Genomic DNA, 18,594 nt, shown 5'->3' with positions numbered 1-18,594 from the left:
TGATGACTTAGCTTGGGTCAGATGCCCACACCATGGATTATTCTTACTGTGATCCAGTGCAGAGAAGGAAGCAATTCCTTAAACGAACTGAGATCCTGTTACTATAAGACATGGGAAGGGGTAAGCAAGAGCTATCCTCTACACTCAGACTTCTTATTCATGTCATCATTTCTAGTCTCCGAGGTGATTGCAAAGGCTAGACGTTGTAATGAATGTCAAAGCATTTATGAACTGCTATGCCCAGTACACGCTGGTCACAGTATCACTTCTTTCATTGGTTTTCCTTGTGGATAAGACAAGGGTAATGGAGTTCTTTTGTTCTCTTTTCTGCTAACCTTGGGTCTACTACTCAACAGGACAAGCTCCAAGAAAAATGAACCCCTTTCTGGGCCTGGGCCTGCTTCTGGCTGGCCTCCTCACTGCGGAAGGTCTTCTGAAGTCCAACTTCTCTCCAGAGAATCATGAAGCTGTGAGTCAGGGCCAAGTAGAGAAGGGAAAGGGGACAGCTCAGGAGCTCGCAAAGCGAAACGCAGACTTTGGACTCAAGCTGTTTAAGAAACTGTCCTTCAGCAGCCCTGACAATAACATCTTATTCTCCCCCTGGAGCATCTCTATGGCCTTCTCCATGCTGTCTCTGGGTGCCCAGGACTCCACCCTGGCTGAGATCAAGGAGGGCTTCAACTTCAGGAACATCCCTGAGAAAGACCTCCATGAAGCCTTCCATTACCTCATCCACAGGCTGAATCAGAGGAACCAGGACCAAAGGCTGGGGCTCGGGAATGCCTTGTTTATTGACCAGAAGGTAAAGCCCCAGCAGAAGTTTCTGACAGAAGTCAGGAATATGTACAAGGCAGACACCATCCCCACCAACTTCCGGAACTCAGAAAATGCTCAGAAGCAGATCAATAACTATGTCAGTCAGAAAACCCAGGGGAAAATCAACAACCTAGTCAAGAATATAGACCCTGGCACTGTGATGCTTCTTATCAACTATATTTTCTTTCGAGGTAAGGCTTAGAGTATGTTGGCATGTAGACTTGAGTCAGATTCAATGGTTGTCTACTTACTTGCTCTGTGACTCTGAAGTCACATGTAATTGCTCTCTTTGAATCCTACTTCTCCTGTCTGAAAAAGGAGTACCTTGATACATAGCTGATAGGGTGGTTATTAGTATTCAAAGTGAAAATGAATGATAAATGAATGCCTCATATGTGCGTTTTTATGATTACTGATTATCCTAAGACAACATTGGTTGTAGAGGTTGAAGTGTCATCCGTTTCCCTATTTCTTAGATCAGGAAAGTGAAATTCAGAGCGAGATTAATTAATTTACTCAAAGCTACAAAGCCAGCTAATGAAAGTCAGGAGTAGAATTCACTTCTCTTGACCTGATGGCTATGCTTTCCATCACTCCAAGTAGATGCCCAGGATGGTGACCGTGTTGATGATCACACTATGACCATGATCACATTGGTAGGTGCCTTGGTCTTCTCACCACATGTTATAGACTCCCCAAGTCTGAGGATGAGGTATTGAAAAAGAAGATGAAAGTATATTCCCTAATTCAAGCTGCATCTACCACACGATACACACCCAGTCACAGCACACACACACAAATGTTGGCCAACATAGGTGAGAATGAGAAGCCAACATCCCTAGGACCAGGCAAGGCTGTTGGGGCTGTCAACAACATGATCCTGAATATGGAAGTTCAGCTCTCCCAAAATCCACAAGGAGATGGATGGTTATGGGGTAAAACAGGAGTGGTAATGGTAGACTGTCCAAAGCAGGGAAGAAAGGAAAATTAGGAATTTCCCAAAGGCCCTACGTCCTCTGTATGACAGCAAGAACCATAGCGACAGTGATGTGATGGTGCCGAGCATCCACTCAACACTTACCTACCCACAGTCACTGAGCTGTGCTGCCCTTCCCCACCGAGTCTCACAGCAGCCTTGTGAGATTCCCATCAATACCCCCAGCTGGCAAACAAGGACACAGAAACCCAGGGAGGTTGAGACACTTGACCAAGGTTTTGTCTGGCAATAAAGCCAGACATTTGAGCTTGGGGAGTTGGACCTAAGGGCCTTATATTGGGGGCTCTGAGGGTAGCAAGTGGAAAGACCCAGGTCTGAGTTTATGCCATCAGAGAGGTCTCCGGGTCAAAAATAGAGAATCAAAATGCCCAGTTTTAAGAGTTCACTGCACTTCAGCATGCTCCCAAGGGCAGTCTGTTAGTTTAGTTTTCTTAGTCCTACATGAGAGTGGCTTCTCCAGGGCTGACTTGGAGTAGACATGAGAATTTTCACTCAGACCCAAATAGCCCCCACTAAGTGTGATCCAGGGTCTGCTTCTGTAACAGAATCCACAGGCTTTCTCAGCCTCAGGAGCCTTGAGTCTTGGGGCAGTCTGAAGTTCCCCTCTTAGTCAGCAGCCCTGGTCTTGGCTTTACTGGAATAAATGATAACTGGGACCAAGCTCACGTCCCCTGAGGTGTTCAGGGCATGGCATGAGGCCAAGGATTCCTGTGCACCGGCTCTGATACACCAGAGCAACCAAACTCCTTCTTTAAGTCCGTGGGGACAGAGACCCCATGGTTAACAGGATCCAGTAGCCCCTTCTCCCTCAGGACACTTACGTCACTCTGTTATTCTTCCATCTTAAGCCAGGTGGCAACATGAGTTTGACCCAAAGGAAACGAAAGAGGAAGATTTCATTCTGGATAGAAACAAGACCGTGAAGGTGCCCATGATGTTCCATGTGGGCATGTATAAAGTGGGGCATGACGACCAGCTTTCCTGTACCATCCTGGAAATGCCTTACCAGAGCAACTTCACGGCCATCTTTGTTCTTCCTGAGGAGGGCAGAATGAAGCAAGTGGAGCAAGCCCTGGGGCCGGACACTTTTGCCAGATGGAAGAAGTTACTCGTACGAAGGTAAGGAGGGTGCCTGACGTATGCAGTACCTTCCGTCTTCCTCCCTCTCCTCCATTGTCTTTGCTTCTTCTTTCTCAGATTCATTGAGCTCCTACCCCATGGATAAGCCCATTCTGGGCTCCATGATGAATTTATATTTTGGTAGGAAGTATGCTAGAGAACAAGTCATAGAAATGTAGATACTTAAACATTGTAAGAGTGCAGAGGATGAAGCAACTTGGTGGGCAGTGGTGATCAGGGAGGGCTGCATGGAGTAGGTGGCATTGGTGCCACATCTTCAAGGCTGAATAGCAGTACATATGGAAGGATGAGGAGAGACAGAATCCTAGGCAGAAGGAGGAGAAACCCTAGGTGAGGTGTCCTAGGTGAGGACAAGCCCAAGTGGGGTGTCAAAGGGAGCTGTGAGTTGTACATTGTACATAGGATGTTTTCAACCATGGTGTCATAATGAAACCAGTGAAGGATGAGCCAAGTAAGTTGTATTAATAATAGTTGAGGGACTGAAGTCACTAAATACTTTTCTTTTCAAACGTAAAATTAAAACAGATTTAAGGTAAGCCTCCAGAATCTCACCCAGGCACGAGCCTACTGACAGCTTTTCTTGGGAAGGATGAGAGCTAGAATTAAGAACTGAGGAGTTGACATCAGTGTAGACCTGCAAGGCGCCTTGAAGGCTTCTGGGCTAGGACAGGGTCTGTGGCAGCCAGGAGACATGGTGATATTACCAAAACTGGAGGTCTTGCTGCTCACTCCTCAAAAGCCAATAAAGAGACAAATTGATGGGAAGAAAAGTTTACTTTACTTTGGATGCCAGCAGTGGGGCAGGGAATGGGAGGAAGGGCAGACTGCTGTCTAAAGGCCGATTGACAATCAGTGACCAAGAGCTTTTATAGAAGGAGGGAGGGGGCTCCATGCAGAAACCTCTGGCAGTCATGTTGAAATTGGTCATCAGTGGTCTGATCATCATCTGGATTGTTTTAAGTCTTCAGATCCAGGGTTGGTTTGTTCCCTTTTCTTTGAGGCCAGTTCTCGGAACTGTGACCACTTGTGTCATGGCTATCGTCTGATCATCATGTAGCTAACTGCTTCTACCTGGTAGCATTGTCAGTATCTACAAGACAGCTCGAAGGATATGGTTCAGAATATTATCTGAGCCCTTGAGAGGAACTAAAAGTCTTTGACCTTGTTTGATGATTAAACTATAATTATTTGGTCTCATTTGACTGCCTTCCTTTGTTTCTGCCTTTTTCTCACTTCTCTGATTAAACTTATTCTTTGGCTAAAGTTTTCCCACAGACAAAAAGCAGGTGGAGGACGTGCAGGGAAGAGACCACAGGGCCCTGCTCCATTTCAGTGGGTCTATGAGATGGAAAGGGGAGCTTCCACTTTGGTAGAAACAATGTCAGGATATCTCCTTGGTCCTTTTGTTCTCTCTTCCACCTTGGCTCCACCATAATTCTCCATCCAAAAGTCCTTTTCTGAGAACCTCTGCCACGCCCAACATGCTGTCAGGAGTGGCGGAGGGTTCTAAGAGAGGCAGAGACAATGCTAGGACTGAGCTGGGCTGTCCATGAGTGATAAGTGAACCAACAGAGTTTCCTTCACATGGGAACAAGTCTTTGGAGAAATTGAAGAACGCGTCTTAGATATCCAGATTTAGCTGCCAGCTCATGGGAGAGAAATTCTATTTCTGAACGATAAAGTCTAACTCTACTATGACTCCCCATTTCATTCAGAAAAAGAATAATAATAACCACACACACACAAAAAAGAAACTTGCCGGACTCCTCTGCCCCCTTGAAAGCTTGCTCAGCCTTTCCCTTTACTCCAGCATTCCTGATCCCCAAGTCAATCTGTGTATTTTTCCCATGGCACTTACTGAGACTCCCAGTCCATGTATCTACTCTTTGTCTCCCTTTTGTTGTGATGGTTTTATTGTCTTTCTTCCCTAGTAGAGCACAAGTTCAAAAGCATGGATTTTTGCCTGTTCTAAATGCATCTAAGCATGTAGAACAGAGCCTGGTATACAGTAGGCACTAAATAAGCTTGTGTCAAATGAACAGATAAGTGGAAAGGTAAGTTTGAGAGTCATTGGGCCTATCGTGGATGTTAAAATCCAAGGCGCAGAATGAAATCCTCCAAGAGGGAAAAAAGATAGAACAGATGATGGGGGAAAAAAAAAGAAAGGAGGACCTGGTGGGAGGCAGGCTGGGAGCACTTCAATGGTGAGCGACAGGCGAGGAGGTGGAGCCAGCAAAGGATGAGAGAAGGAGCACCCAGGGATGGAGGGGAGGGCAGAGGGCATGGATCTGGGTGGGACTGCTTCAGAATGGATTGACTATCAGGTGCCGCTTCCTGATTTTTGGCTCTGGCTCTAACAAGCCAAGGTCAGTGGCCGCTCTGGAAAATGGTTTGAGCCAGTAATAGAAGTGGGCTCCCTAGTGGCTCAGTGGTAAAGAATCCGCCTGCCAGCACAGGAGCCGCGGATTCGATCCCTGGGTCCAGACAGTCCCGTAGAGAAGGAAATGGCAACCCACTCCAGTATTCTTGCCTGGGAAATCCCACGGACAGAGGAGCCTGGAGGGCTACAGTCCATGGGGTCGCAAAAGAGTCCGATACTACTTAGCAACTGAGAGACAACAGCAACAAATAATGGGAGGACAAGTTTTGTTTTGTTTCGTTTCCTCTCTGCTCTGAAAGAAAGACGTGGGCTGGAAGCTGAAGATGTGACTAGAGGCCAAGGGAATTGATTTTGCTTTTGAACTGAGGACGAGGGTTGTTCGAGCCTGCGGTCTGCCCCTGAGGGCAGTCCAGTAGAAGCCATTTATGGACTGTGCAGGAGGGAAAAAAAACATAGGCAGGAATGAGGTCCTTGGAGAGGCAGAAAGAAACGGGGTCCGTGACCCCGTGGACAGGAACCCAGGTTCCACAGGGGCCTCAGCATGGCTGACCCCAGGGCAGGGACGCCAACCCAGGTCCCGACCACAGAGAATCTGAAGCGGCTCATTCAAGGCTGAGAGGATGAACACTTGCTCTCTGACTGCTGAGCCTCCGATGCACGATGCACGAGGCACGCACTTTAGCCCCTTCTGGTCTGTGGTTGCCATGGTCACCGTCCTCATTTTCATACAAATGGCTTAAAGAGGTGACATCATCTGATCCCAACCACAGAGCTCCTGGAAGGCAGAGTAGATCTGAACTCAGTTCTGCCAGCTTCCCATCTCAGGGCCTTGCTACCTCGAGAGCACCAGATTGCTGGCATCAGCTCAGCGCATGGGTGTGGCTGAGGCTATAGTGGAGAGACCCTCCATGGCTGCCCTGAAGGGGTCCTGAGACAGGGGGGCTCGGGGACATTGCTGTGGATGAGGGCTCGGGTAGTTTGATAGAAAAATAAGAACGCAAGTCAGAGAGCCTGGATGTTTTAACAACCCATCCCAGGAGACTTCTTTGATGGTCCTGTGGTTAAGGCTGAGCTCCTGATGTAGGAGGCCCCAGTTCAATCCCTGGTCAGGGAAGTAGACCCCACCCGGCACAACTAAATTTTTTTCTTTTTTTTAAGTCCAGGCTTAAGGAGTCTCTCTTTATTCTGTGGATAGAGAAAAATTCTGAGACCTCGGGGGCTGGGAGGCCAGATGCCTCGTCACCATCCTAAAGCCTGCCTGGAAAAACGGCAGGGCCCCGCTGTTCATCTTTGTCACTTTGTCCTCCCTAGGGTCGCAGATGTGTTTGTGCCCAGGTTGACCATCACCAGTAACTACGACCTGAAGAAGATGCTTTCCCACCTGGGCATCAGCAAAATCTTTGAGGAACACGGTGATCTCACCAGGATCTCCCCTCATTGGAACCTGAAAGTGGGTGAGGTAAGCCTGCCTGGCCGGGATGCGGCCCTCCTCCAGCTCAGGGACCCGCCTTACCGCCCCGGGCCAGACACACTCTCACAGCAGCTGCATGAGCCAAGAGTGCCCCCACCAGTCAGGCCAAGCCTGACTGCCCCAACCACCTATCAGTTCAGTTCAGTTCAGTTCAGTCACTCAGTCGTGTCCAACTCTTTGCGACCCCATGAGTCACAGCACGCCAGGCCTCCCTGTCCATCCTGGGCAAATCACGTACCCTCCCAAGCCTCATGTTTCTAGTCTTCAAAATCAGACCTGTCGATCTCCTAGTCCTACTTTGGAAGTTGGTTCAGTGCAACAATGGATGGAGGCTTGGAGCAGTCGTCAGGCCTAGAAGTGACCCAGGCTTGGGAGGAGTAAGTTGTGAACATTTTTCTACATAATGTAGAGATAAGCAAGCTAAGGACCCCTTGGTCTCCACCAAGGCTGAGCCCCTGCCTGCTGGTGACAGTCAGAAGGACCAGATGGTGCGGGGAGGCGCCCAGACGTAGCAGACAGACTGCAATACACCAGGGACTGCCCTGGTGGTCCAGTGGTTAAGACTTCGCCTTCCAATGCAGGGGGTTAGGGTTCAGTCCCTGGCCGGGGGTCTAAGATTTCACATGCCTCATGACCCCAGAAACCAAAACATAGACCAGAAGCAATGTTGTAAGAAATTCAGTAAAGACTTTAAAAATGGTCCACGTTTAAAAAAAAAATCTTAAATTAATAAAACACAGGACATCAGCGAAATTCAAATTTCATATAAGTGATGAATGAATGTTTTTTTGTATAGCCTAAATATTGCATGGGATATACTTATGCTGAAAATTTCATCATTTATCTGAAATTCAAATTTAACTGGAAATTCAAATTTATCCATACTTTTATGGCAATCGTACTTTGAGGTTCAAAGGGCACTGAGATCGGGGAAGATTTCAGCAAGCAGAGACAGGTGGGAGGAAGATCTTCCAGGAGGAAAGCACCTCAGCCTGAGGCTGGGAGGTGAGAAGGCGTGGAGTCTAGGGGCTGGAGTTGACAGCTGTGATTCTATGTGTAGACATCAACTATTGACTTGCCAGTAAAATAATTAGCATTCTGTAGAACAGAGTGAGATGACGCTAGTGGTAAAGAACCCACCTGCCAACGCAGGAGATGTAAGAGACTCGGGTTCTATTCCTGAGTTAGGAAGATCCCCTGGAGGAGGGCCTGGCAACCCACTCCAGTGTTCTTTCCTGGAGGATTCCATGGACAGAGGAGCCTGGCGGGCTACAGTCCATGGGGTCACAAAGAGTTGGACATGACTGAAGGGACTTAGCAGCAGCAGAATGGAGTGAAATGTATCAATATTTAACAGAAGCCCATCAATTTTCCAGTGTCCATTACTTCCTCACGGATGTTGATACCTTTGGGGTGGATCTGGGGCCTGAGTTATCTCTAACAGCCACCCTGGAATCAGACTCCCTCTTAACATTCCACCAGGAGGATGAAAGGAGTCCAGAGGGGCTGGCTGCTTTGGGCCAGGGGTGCCTTCACCTCCCTCCCATCCAGCTAAAGTTCAGCACAGCCTTTCTGCAATTATTACCATTGATGAATCCCTGCGAGTCTTGGGAAACATAGAAAATCCCACTCCGTCTCCCCTCCCAGTAACTGATGCTCTCCTGCATCACTTTTTCTTTCAAGCTGCATCTGCTTGTTGAGTATCCTTAACTGATGACAGCAGAGCAGCTGTGAGCCCTGGGGTCACTGGCACCAGTCAAGTTACCGGGTGACTCAGGCAGAGGCCTCTTCTTCTCTGAGCCTTGTTGACTTAAAAAATAGTCACAGTCTCCAAGTTGAGAGTTATGTTTTATTCGGTGGGAATTTTTAAGACTGCAAGCCTGGAAGACAGCATCTCAAGTAACCCTGAGAAAACTGTTCAGAGGAAGTAGGGGTGTGGGGGGGGTGAAGGAGTTAGGTTATATAGAAGTTGGTGACAAGGGGCAGGTAGTCTGAACATCAAAAGATTATTGTTAATTAAGGAAAACCAGAGATTTCAAGTTAAGGAATTCACTGTTTTTCTGTCTGGGAAGATGCAAGAGTCTGGCTTCACTGAAATCATTCCTTTCATATGTATCTCAGCTATCTGGGACCAGCATCCTGTGATTTGATTTTTCACATCCTTAGTTCCTTGACCATCATTGGATCCTAGGCATTGTTCTTTCTGAGTGCTCCCCAGGCTCAGGAAGTCCCATCTGGAGGGCCGGAATAGCTGATGGCTCTGACATCCTTATTTATTGATATGGCAGGAAATACTTCATTTCAAGGGTTTCCCTGGTGGTGCTAGTGGTAAAGAACCTGCCTGTCAAAGCAGGAGAAGTAAGAGAAGAGGATTTGATCCTTTGGTTGGGAAGATCCCCCAGAGGAGGGCATGGCAACCTATTCTAGCACTCTTGCCTGGAGAATCTCATGGACAGGGGAGGCTGGTGGGCTACCACTCACAGGGTCACAAAGAGTCGAACAGGACTGAAGCGACTTAGCACGCATGCAAGCGCTCTGTTCCACAGCCTCTTGTTAGCTTTTGCCTATCCAGGGCCTCCAAGTGGCTTCCCAAGCACTGACCCTACTCCCGTTTCCCGCAGGCGGTGCACAAGGCTACCCTGAAGATGGATGAGAAGGGCACAGAGGGAGCCGCGGGCTCCGGAGCGCAGACGCTGCCCATGGAGACACCGATTCGGGTCAAGATAAACCACCGCTTCCTGCTGATGATCTGGGAGACTAAAATGAATAACCTGCTCTTCTTTGGAAAGATTGTTAATCCTTCTGGGAGATAAGGCAGAAACCCGACCTCCTGCAGACCCCAGCTATGTCCTGGGGTTGGATGCGTTTTGTCTCCTTGAGACCACAGGGACTTTCTCATCTCATCTCACATTATCCTGAGCTCTCCACACCACCGTCCAAAGAGGCAGCACCACTGGCTTCTGGGCCCCATTTCCCCCCCTTAGCCCCCTCACCGCCCATTCAAATTTCAGGATTAGATGCCCCATTCCCACCCAGTTGATAGTAACCTTCTCCCCCGCCCCTGGTAGGCAGAGGGGTTTTATGATTTAATAAACAACACTCCCAAGATCTGCTGACTGTTGGTGGATAATATGGGGATGCTGTGAGCCAAGGAGAGTACCCGCCTGGGGTTCAGAGTGAAGGAGACCTGGGCTCAAATCTCAGAAACAAAGAGTCTTTGGGAAAGTCATACGCTCTCCGCACTTATGTTTCCCCATAGAACTAGACCAAGACTGAGGACAATGATACTTCTCCAGGGCTCCGAGGAGGCTAGCACACCACTTGAGAAGAGTTAGTTCCCCTTTGTGAGCCCTTGGCTTGGGGTGTTTGGCATGTGAGCTACACAGATATCCTCCGCACAGGGTCCCCTTGGGAGCTTTGTGCTCAGCCAAGCATCCAGGCAGATGACAAAACAGCAGTGGGGCTGGTCCAGCATTAGGCGGATGAAACCCAGAGTAGCAGTAGCCAGGAGACCCAGCACAAGGTTTGTCTGACTCCAGAGCCGCTATTTTGGGCACAGCGTGGAGAGCATGAAGTTTGAACCTGTCAGCAAGCTCAGCTGAAGAGTTAATCATTTCGGTTCACCTACCCAGAAAGCATGGCCATGCAGGGTCTGCCTATAACCACTAGAGGGCACCTGTGTTCACAGGACTAAGTATGCGTGTGGGGTTTCTTTAAGCACCTGATTGCTTGGTGAATACCCAAAGCCAGTGCTGAAGGTGTTTAAGGAGGAAGGGATCCTCACTGGCTTGGCACTCAGAAGTCTGCAGCTGCTAAGTTGCTTCAGTCGTGTCCAACTCTGTGCGACCCCAGATGGCAGCCCACCAGGCTCCCCCGTCCCTGGGATTCTCCAGGCAAGAACACAGGAGTGGGTTGCCATTTCCTTCTCCAAGAAGTCTGAGCTGGCAGCAATTGCCATCCCCTGGCAATTCACGGCTCACCATGCCTCTTCTGTCCTGGTTACAGCTACCCTGCCCGCAGCCAGAATGGACATTCGTATGAGACGTGTGGGAAGTGAGGCTCAGAGAGACTAAGTGACTTCCTGTGTCTTCGTGGTTAGTGACAGGCAGCAAACAGCCATGCCATCTGGTCTAGGGCGGGAAGGGAGGGGTTCCACATAGACCTGGGGGCCCAGCTAGTTATTGCATTTCTCAGATCCAGTCCCAGGTGAGAGAGCTGCCCTGCCCGTTTGGCATGTGCGTGCACGCACGTGTGTGTGTGTGTGTTGCGCATACGTGTGTTCAGTAAGCACCTCCTCCTCTGTCCCGGGCCCTTGCAGGGCCCTGAAGACGCAGCTGCCACACAAGCTGGTAGGGAAGGTAGCCTAGAGAGGGAGAGGACTAGTTTAGGATGCTAAGTGCTAAGATCAGGCAGCACCAGAGTAAGCAGCCTCTGTTTAAGAAGGTGGGAAGGGTGAGAAGGTTGAGATTCTGCACCCAGGACACAGATGTGGGGGCAAAAGCACTCCCTGGAGCACTTTGCTGACAATCACCATTTCCCAGGCACCAGCCTGGGGGCTGGGGGGTGGGAGGACACCAGGGCAACACCAGAATCCCCAGGAATTCGCTCAGGTCCATGGCATGTGCCACTGGGGACATGGGACAAGAGGGCAAGCCATTTAGTAGCTGGGTGACTTGGGTATGTCGTTTAAAGCCTCTGAGCCTGAGCACCTCCTCATGTGTTGAAAGTTGCTATCTCCTCTACCGGTCATGCTCACCTCCTGCCCAACGAGCTCCTACTCATCCTCCAATGCCCAATCCATAATAATCGCTTTATGGAATTTTGTCTACCAAGCAGTTGTTCAATAAAATACTCACCTCCCATGCATTGTGATGGCTCCTGGATCTGAATTTCCCCACCGCTTCCACATGGGTTACAATAAATCCTGCCTGAAATGTTGACTCAAGGGACAGCAACCCCTGGGCTAGTTGTTAATACAAACAGACCTGGCCCCTGCCTTCATGGAGTTAAATCCAATGAAAGAAACAAGCATGAATCAAATAATGACATGACCGTGGGCTCTAGTGAACATGATGAAAGCTGGTCACAGGTGCTTTCAGAGTTTGTAACAAGTTGGCCAGACCTTGTCTGGGGACTCAGACACTGAGAACATGACAATTGGGAACAGCTCTGAATGTTGAGAGCATGTCTGTTTTGAATCATAGCTATTAATTAAAACTGCATAAGGGTGTGTTTTTCCTCATATAGTTAATAATATGTAAAACCTTGATTGGTCTTTCAAATATTAATAGAAATGAAGGTCACTGTCTAGTGCTTCATTCATCTTCATTTTAACCAGCTGTATTCTAAATAGGACTAGTGGTGTTGTTCAGTCACTAAGTTGTCTCTGACTCTGTGACCCCATGGACTGCAGTCCTCTTTCCCTGTCTCCCAGAGTTTGTTCAAATTCATGTCCATTGAGTCAGTGATGCTACCCAACCATCTCATCCTCTGCCTTCTCCTCCTGCCCTCAATCTTTCCCAGCATCAGGGTCTTTTCCAATGAGTTGGCTCTTCGCAGCAGGTGGCAAATGTATTGGAGCTTTAACTTCACCACCAGTCCTTCCAATGAATATTCAGGGTTGATTTCCTTTAGGATGGACTGGTTGGATCTCCTTGCAGTCCAAGGAACTCTCAAGAGTCTTCTCCAACACCACAGTTCAAAAGCATCAATTCTTCGGCACTCAGCCTTCTTTATAGCCCAAGTCATACAACTGTACATGACTACTGGAAAAACAAAAGCTTTGACTAGACGGACCTTTGTTGGCAAAGTGATGTCTCTGCTTTTTGATATACTGTCTAGGTTTGTCTTAGCTTTTCTTCCAAGGAGCAAGTGTCTCTTAATTTCATGGCTGCAGTCACTGTCCCAGTTTTTCTGTAAGATTTCCTACTTATTTGTTGTTCAGCCATTCAGTCCTACCTGACTCTTCGCGACCCCATGAACAACAGCACACCAGGCTTCTCTGTCCTTCGCTGTCTCCCAGAGGTCACTCAAACTCATGTCCATCGAGTCAGTGATGCCATGAAACCATCTCATCCTCTGTCATCCCCTTCTCCTCCTGCCTTCAATCTTTCCCAGCATCAGGGTCTTTTCCAGTGAGTTGGCTTTTTGCATCAGGTGGCCAAAGTATTGGAGCTTCAGCTTCAGCTCAGTCCTTCCAATGAATACTCAGGGTTGATTTCCTTTAGGATTGACTGGTTTGATCTCCTTTCAGTTAAAGGAACTCTCAAGAGTCTTCCCAACACCACAGTTCAAAGCATCAATTCTTCATTGCCCTCTTTATGGTCCAACTCTCCCATCCATACATGACTACTAGAAAAATCATGGTTTTAACTATACAGACCTTTGTCGGCAAAGTGATGTCTCTGCTTTTAATACACTCTCTAGATTTATCATAGCTTTCCATCCAAGGAGCAAGTGTCTTTTAATTTCATGGCTGTAGTCACAGTCTGCAGTGATTTTGGAGCCCAAATAATAAAGTCTCTCACTGTTTCCATTTTTTTCCCCCATCTTTTTGCCATGAAGTGATGGGACTATATGCCATGATCTTAGTTTTTTGAATATTGAGTTTTAAGCCAGCTTTTTCACTCTCCCCTTTCACCTTCATCAGGAGGCTCTTTAGTTCCTCTTTGCTTTCTGCCATTAGGGTGGTGTCATCTGCATATCTGAGGTTATTGATATTTCTCTCAGCAATCTTGATTCCAGCTTGTGCTCTTCCAGCCCAGCATTTCACAGGACATACTCTGCATATAAGTTAAATAAGCAGGGTGAGGAAATACAGACTTGACGTACTCCTTTCCCAATTTAGAACCCATCTACTATTCCATGTCTGGTTCTAACTGTTGCTTCTTTACCTGCATATAGGTTTCTCAGGAGACAGGTAAAGTGATCTGGTATTCCCATCTCTTTAAGAATTTTCCAGTGTGTTGTGATCCACACAGTCAAAGGCTTTAGCATAGTCAACGAAGCAGAAGTAGATGCATTTCTGGAATTCCTTTGCTTTTTCTATGATCCAACAGATGTTGGCAATTTAATCTCTGGTTCCTCCGCCTTTTCTAAAGGCTTGTACCTGGAAGCTCTCAGTTCACATACTGTTGAAGCCTAGCTTGAAGGATTTTGAGCATTATTTTGCTAGCATGTGAAATGAGCACAGTTATATTTTCATTCTTCACTACAGAAATAAATTCTATCTGGGTAACCAAGAGAGGGAAGGCTGTGGTGGGGAGCAGAGGGAAACTGTCCTAAGCAGAGAGGACAGTGTGTGCAAAGGCTCTGAGGTCAGAAAGTGATGTGGACAAAAAACTGAAATGAGATGAATATACCAGAGTAACAAAATAAAGCAGGAAGAAGTGGGCAGTGAGGCTGGAGAGGTAGAGTGGGTCCTCCTGGGCTACAGGGAGAATGGTGGTCTTGAATTGAAGGACTGTGGGGAACTTTAGCAGGCGTTTAGTTAGAGGGTGACCCAGACAGACTCTGTGTTGTAAGTGTCGCTAAGGCTGCAGACTGGGCATCTCCGAGTCCCCTGGGGCCCAGGTGCCAATGCATGAAATGGAGAAGATGCCCAGCACATGTTTGCTGAAAAGAAAGAATGCCCCAGTCACTGCCCATGTTCCAGGCACGGCCAGCCCCTTCCCGAGCTCTCCCCTGCTCACGGAGGGAAGGCCACGTGCCTTAGCCCACCTGGCAGGCCCATCAGGGGGCTCGTCCATGCCTCTTCTTCACAAGGATCTGCTGAACACACCCTCTGCGTCACCCTCTCCAGCCTCTGTTCCTGCCATTCCACCCCTCCCAGATACTCCCAGTGTTTCCCATACTCTCCGCCTCCCGCAGTTCCTCTCAGCGTGTTACTCATCTTTCTAGAAAAGACTGACTCCTACGTCTTCTAAGAAAGATGTAGGAGTCAGACGCAGGCCTCACCAGGCCACGTGTTTGTGGACTGACCGACCTCACGAGCAAATGAATATGTTTAAATGCCTCTTAGGAGCCTGGTACTGAATAGGACCTGCCCCCAAGTCCCTGTCAGCCCAACTCTTCAAGTTAGTATGGCCATTCCATTTTACAGATGAGAAAACTGAGGCTCAAAATCGCTTAATTTGCCCAAATCCCCACAGCTAGGAAGCCATAGAGTTGGGACTCTGGAACATTTGTCCAGCCAGCCAGCCATCCAACAAATATTTGCCGTGTCTACACAGTGCCAGGGACTGTTCTAGGGGCTGGGACATATCAATAAACAAAATGTACCAAACTCCTTGCCCTTGCGGGAGTTCCAGGCTTGGAGGCAGAGGCAGATCATAAACAGTATGAGTAATAAATAAATAAGAACATCGTGTAGAGCAGGTCATGGTGATTGGAGGGACAATGGTGGTCAGTCTGCCCTTTTGGGGAAGGTGGCACCACTGAGATGCTCCTTTCCTCAGTCTGTGAGGCAGTGCCTGGAGCCTTCTGAGCCAGAAGATGCCCACGGATGGGTGTACTCCTCGAGAGGAGAGGATGGAAGTGCCCCTGCACGGAAGTGCCCGACATCACAATCCCAGAGTAGGAAGGACCCTGGGATGTGATCCAACCTGACCTTCCAACTAATGCAGAACGCCTTCAGGCAGCTTCTGAGCAGATGGCTTTTCAAGTGCCCGTTGGGTGCCAGAAGGCTGGCTTCCTGTTTGCCTGGGCGGAGGTCATTCCTGTGGTCACACACTGGAAGTGACAGGCTGGCGTGCTGGCGAGGATAATCACAGGTGAGAAGCTCCTTCCCAGCCTGCTCTTCCCCGCACTGTGTGGTTCGAGCAAACACCTCCTTCTTGCCCGGCCTGTGTTTCCCCTTTGTGCCATGATGGGGTGTCCCTGGATGGCCCCCAAGGCCCTGCTGTCTTGGACAATACTTCGACACTCGTGTTGGAAATCCACAGAACTAACTCCAGAGCTTTATGTGCATATTCATTCTTCCACGCCTTTAGTCAACAAGTAGTTTTTGAGCATTTGAGTCTGTGCCAGGCAGGGTGCCAGGTTTCCCAGGTGACCCTAGTAGTAAAGAACCTGCCTGCCAATGCAGGCAGGAGACATGAGAGATGCGGGTTTGATCCCTGGGTAGGGAAGATGCCCTGGAGGAGAGCATAGCAACCCACTCCAGTATTCTTGCCTGGAGAATCCCATGAACAGAGGAGCCTGGAGGGCTACAGTCCATAGGGTTGCAAAGAATCGGACATGACTGAAGCGACTTAACACACACTCATGCAGGCAGGGTACCCGTGTGGAAAAGCCAGGTGAGAGTTTAGGGTCCCAAGGCTGACTTCCTCTGGCTCAGGCCCAGCCAGAGAGCGTTTCCCAACCCCACTGGGTCACCAGGTCAGTGATCAAGTGTAACCTTAAGCTGTCAAGGCCAACACATCATCTCTCTTTGTGAACTGTTCTTTCCATTTCCACTTAATTTCCCAACTTACATCCATTCCTGAAGCCCTTTTCTGATTGCGGCTGAGTCCTCATCTCTTTCCTTCTGTTATTTACCTAGATTGACCTTTAAATCAATCCACATTAAAAAGAAAATATGTTTCAACAGGAAAATTAATATCACAGTCATGTATAGAAACCCCCCCAAACTTGACATAAATAAAAATTATAAAAATATACAGCAAAACCAAGCCAGTGATTAAATTCCACTGAGACTGTTGTTTCCTAAAGCCTCTGAACATGAAGCCTGGTCTACTTTGTTGAAAAGGAAAGTCAGCAGCCATCCAACGGCTGTAAAGACATGCTGGAACGAAGAAGAGACTGTCTGCTTTAGGAGATCAGGAAGCAGATCTGGTAAGGGAAGGATACAGCCACTTTGTGGGTCCATGTCAGGGGCAAAAAGCACAGACGTTTAATGTGTGAATGCAAGGAAGTTACCTTCCCCACCCCACGCCCCACCACCCAGAGTCTCAGATCAATGTTGGAATGTGTTCATGACTTACTTACCTGATTGGCCATTCTCTTTAAATAAATTTTAAATTTTTGAATAATTTTAGACTTACAAAAATGTTGTGAACATAGTATAGAGTTTCTGCATTCTCTGGCCCCAATATCCTCAATACTAATATCTTATATAACCAGTAAAGTGAAAGCCGCTAAGTTGTGTCCGACTCCTTGCAACCCAGTGGACTATACAGTCCATGGCATTCTCCAGGTCAGGAAACTGGAGTGGGTAGCCTTTCCCGTCTCCAGGGGATCTTCCCAACCCAGGGATCAAACCCAGATCTCCCACATTGAAGCCAGATTCCTTACCAGCTGAGCCACAAGGGAAGCCCAAGAATACTGGAGTGGGTAGCCTGTCCCTTCTCCAGGGGATCTTCCCCACCCAGGAATTGAACTGGGGTCTCCTGCATCGCAGGAAGATTCTTAACCAACTGAGCTATCAGGGAAGCCCACATACAATCAGGAGACATTTGACACAAAGAACTGAAGCTGGTACAGTACTATTAACTGAACTTTATTTGGATTTCAACAGCTTTTTTCACTAATGTTTCTTCATCTGTTCCAGGCTAAAACCCAAGGTATTGTGTTGCAAATTAATGACCTTTTACTTTAAGGACTTTGACAGGGGCTTCAAGGGGCTGGAGATTGGGGCAGGAGGCCCTGGTGTCAGACAGGCTGAAGTTCATGTTCAAAGCTCTGCCTTGCATTTGGTTTGTGACATTAGGCAAGGCACTTAATTGGGCCCGACCCTTAGTTTTTCCTCTCTGTGAAGTGGAGATCTGGAGAAGGGAATGGTAATTCACTCCAGTATATTCTTGCCTGGAGAATCATCATATCCATCTCACGGGGCATTTGAGGGGGATTAGGTGATGAAATGCATGTGAATCTACTTTGCACCTGGGGGGCACCCATCCATATCTGAGACGCCCGTTAAAGGCACCAGGTCTGTAGGGCATTGTACTGTGTGCGCTCCCATGAAAGCTGCTTGCCCTTCCAGCACGAGTCACATTTTGGCTGTTGTTTTTCTTGGCATGCTGTGAACAGATGATTCACAGATTCTTGGACTAGGAAAAACCAACTAGAAACAAACAGAAAAAAAACCTCCTCGGGGCTTGGGCATCCATCTAGACCTGCCTCCCTTCCCCATCTCCACCCTCAGCTTGGCTCAGATTCCTGAAAGTCAGGCGACCATCCAAGGCAAGCTAAGAAATGAGCAGTGTTGTAGCAAAAGAGGTTGCCGGGAGCTCTGGGGAGCCCTTCCCCTCGAGGCAGGTGCACAGGTCCACAGTGGATGACGTTGGGTCCTTGTTGGGAAGCTCTGAAGCGTCACTTCTGGTTAAGATGGTGCTGCAGGGTCAGCCTTGAGACACCCAATCCGCTCTACAGTTAAGAGCAAGAATACATTAAATAGGACTTCTCTGGGGGTCCAGTGGTTAAGCATCTGCCTGCCAATGCAGAGGACATGGGTTCCATCCAAGATCCAGGAAGATCCCACATGCTGCGGGGCAACAAAGCCCATGTGACACAACTATTGAGCCCGAGCTGTAGAGCCCACAAGCTGCTCTTACTGAAGCCCCCACACCCTGGAGCCCACACTGTACAGTCAGGGAAGCGGCCACAGTGGGAAGCCCGCACACTGCCCCCAGAAGGCGGCCCCTGCTCACTGCAACTAGAGAAAGCCCCTGCACAGCAACAAAGACCCAGAGCTCTTCTTGTTCAGTCACCAAGTCCTGTACGGCTCTTTGGGACCCCATGGACTGCAGCGCGCCAGGCTTCCCTGTCCTTCACCATCTCCCAGAGTTTGCT

General features: G+C 48.5%; 1 protein-coding gene across 1 annotated transcript; it reads left to right on the top strand.

Moving 5' to 3' along the window:
* The first annotated feature begins 373 nt into the window (after positions 1-373).
* Positions 374-9,617, top strand: LOC102281536 (serpin A12). Its single transcript, XM_005896209.3, has 4 exons — positions 374-1,007; positions 2,662-2,932; positions 6,645-6,792; positions 9,426-9,617. The coding sequence occupies exons 1-4, from the start codon at positions 374-376 to the stop codon at positions 9,615-9,617; spliced, it is 1,245 nt and encodes a 414-aa protein (XP_005896271.3).
* Positions 9,618-18,594: the final 8,977 nt, after the last annotated feature.

Source organism: Bos mutus, chromosome 21 (assembly GCF_027580195.1).
Source record: "Bos mutus isolate GX-2022 chromosome 21, NWIPB_WYAK_1.1, whole genome shotgun sequence".
Lineage (NCBI taxonomy): Eukaryota > Metazoa > Chordata > Mammalia > Artiodactyla > Bovidae > Bos > Bos mutus.
Note: the sequence above shows the minus strand (reverse complement) of the source record. Positions and strands in the feature narration are given on the sequence as shown.

Bases quoted from the DNA above. Each gene is read 5' to 3' on its own strand.
- LOC102281536 (XM_005896209.3), top strand. From the start codon at position 374: ATGAACCCCTTTCTGGGCCTGGGCCTGCTTCTGGCTGGCCTCCTCACT. The intron at 1,008-2,661 runs GTAAGGCTTAGA...TTCCATCTTAAG, and splicing joins CAACTATATTTTCTTTCGAG to CCAGGTGGCAACATGAGTTT. The intron at 6,793-9,425 runs GTAAGCCTGCCT...CGTTTCCCGCAG, and splicing joins GGAACCTGAAAGTGGGTGAG to GCGGTGCACAAGGCTACCCT.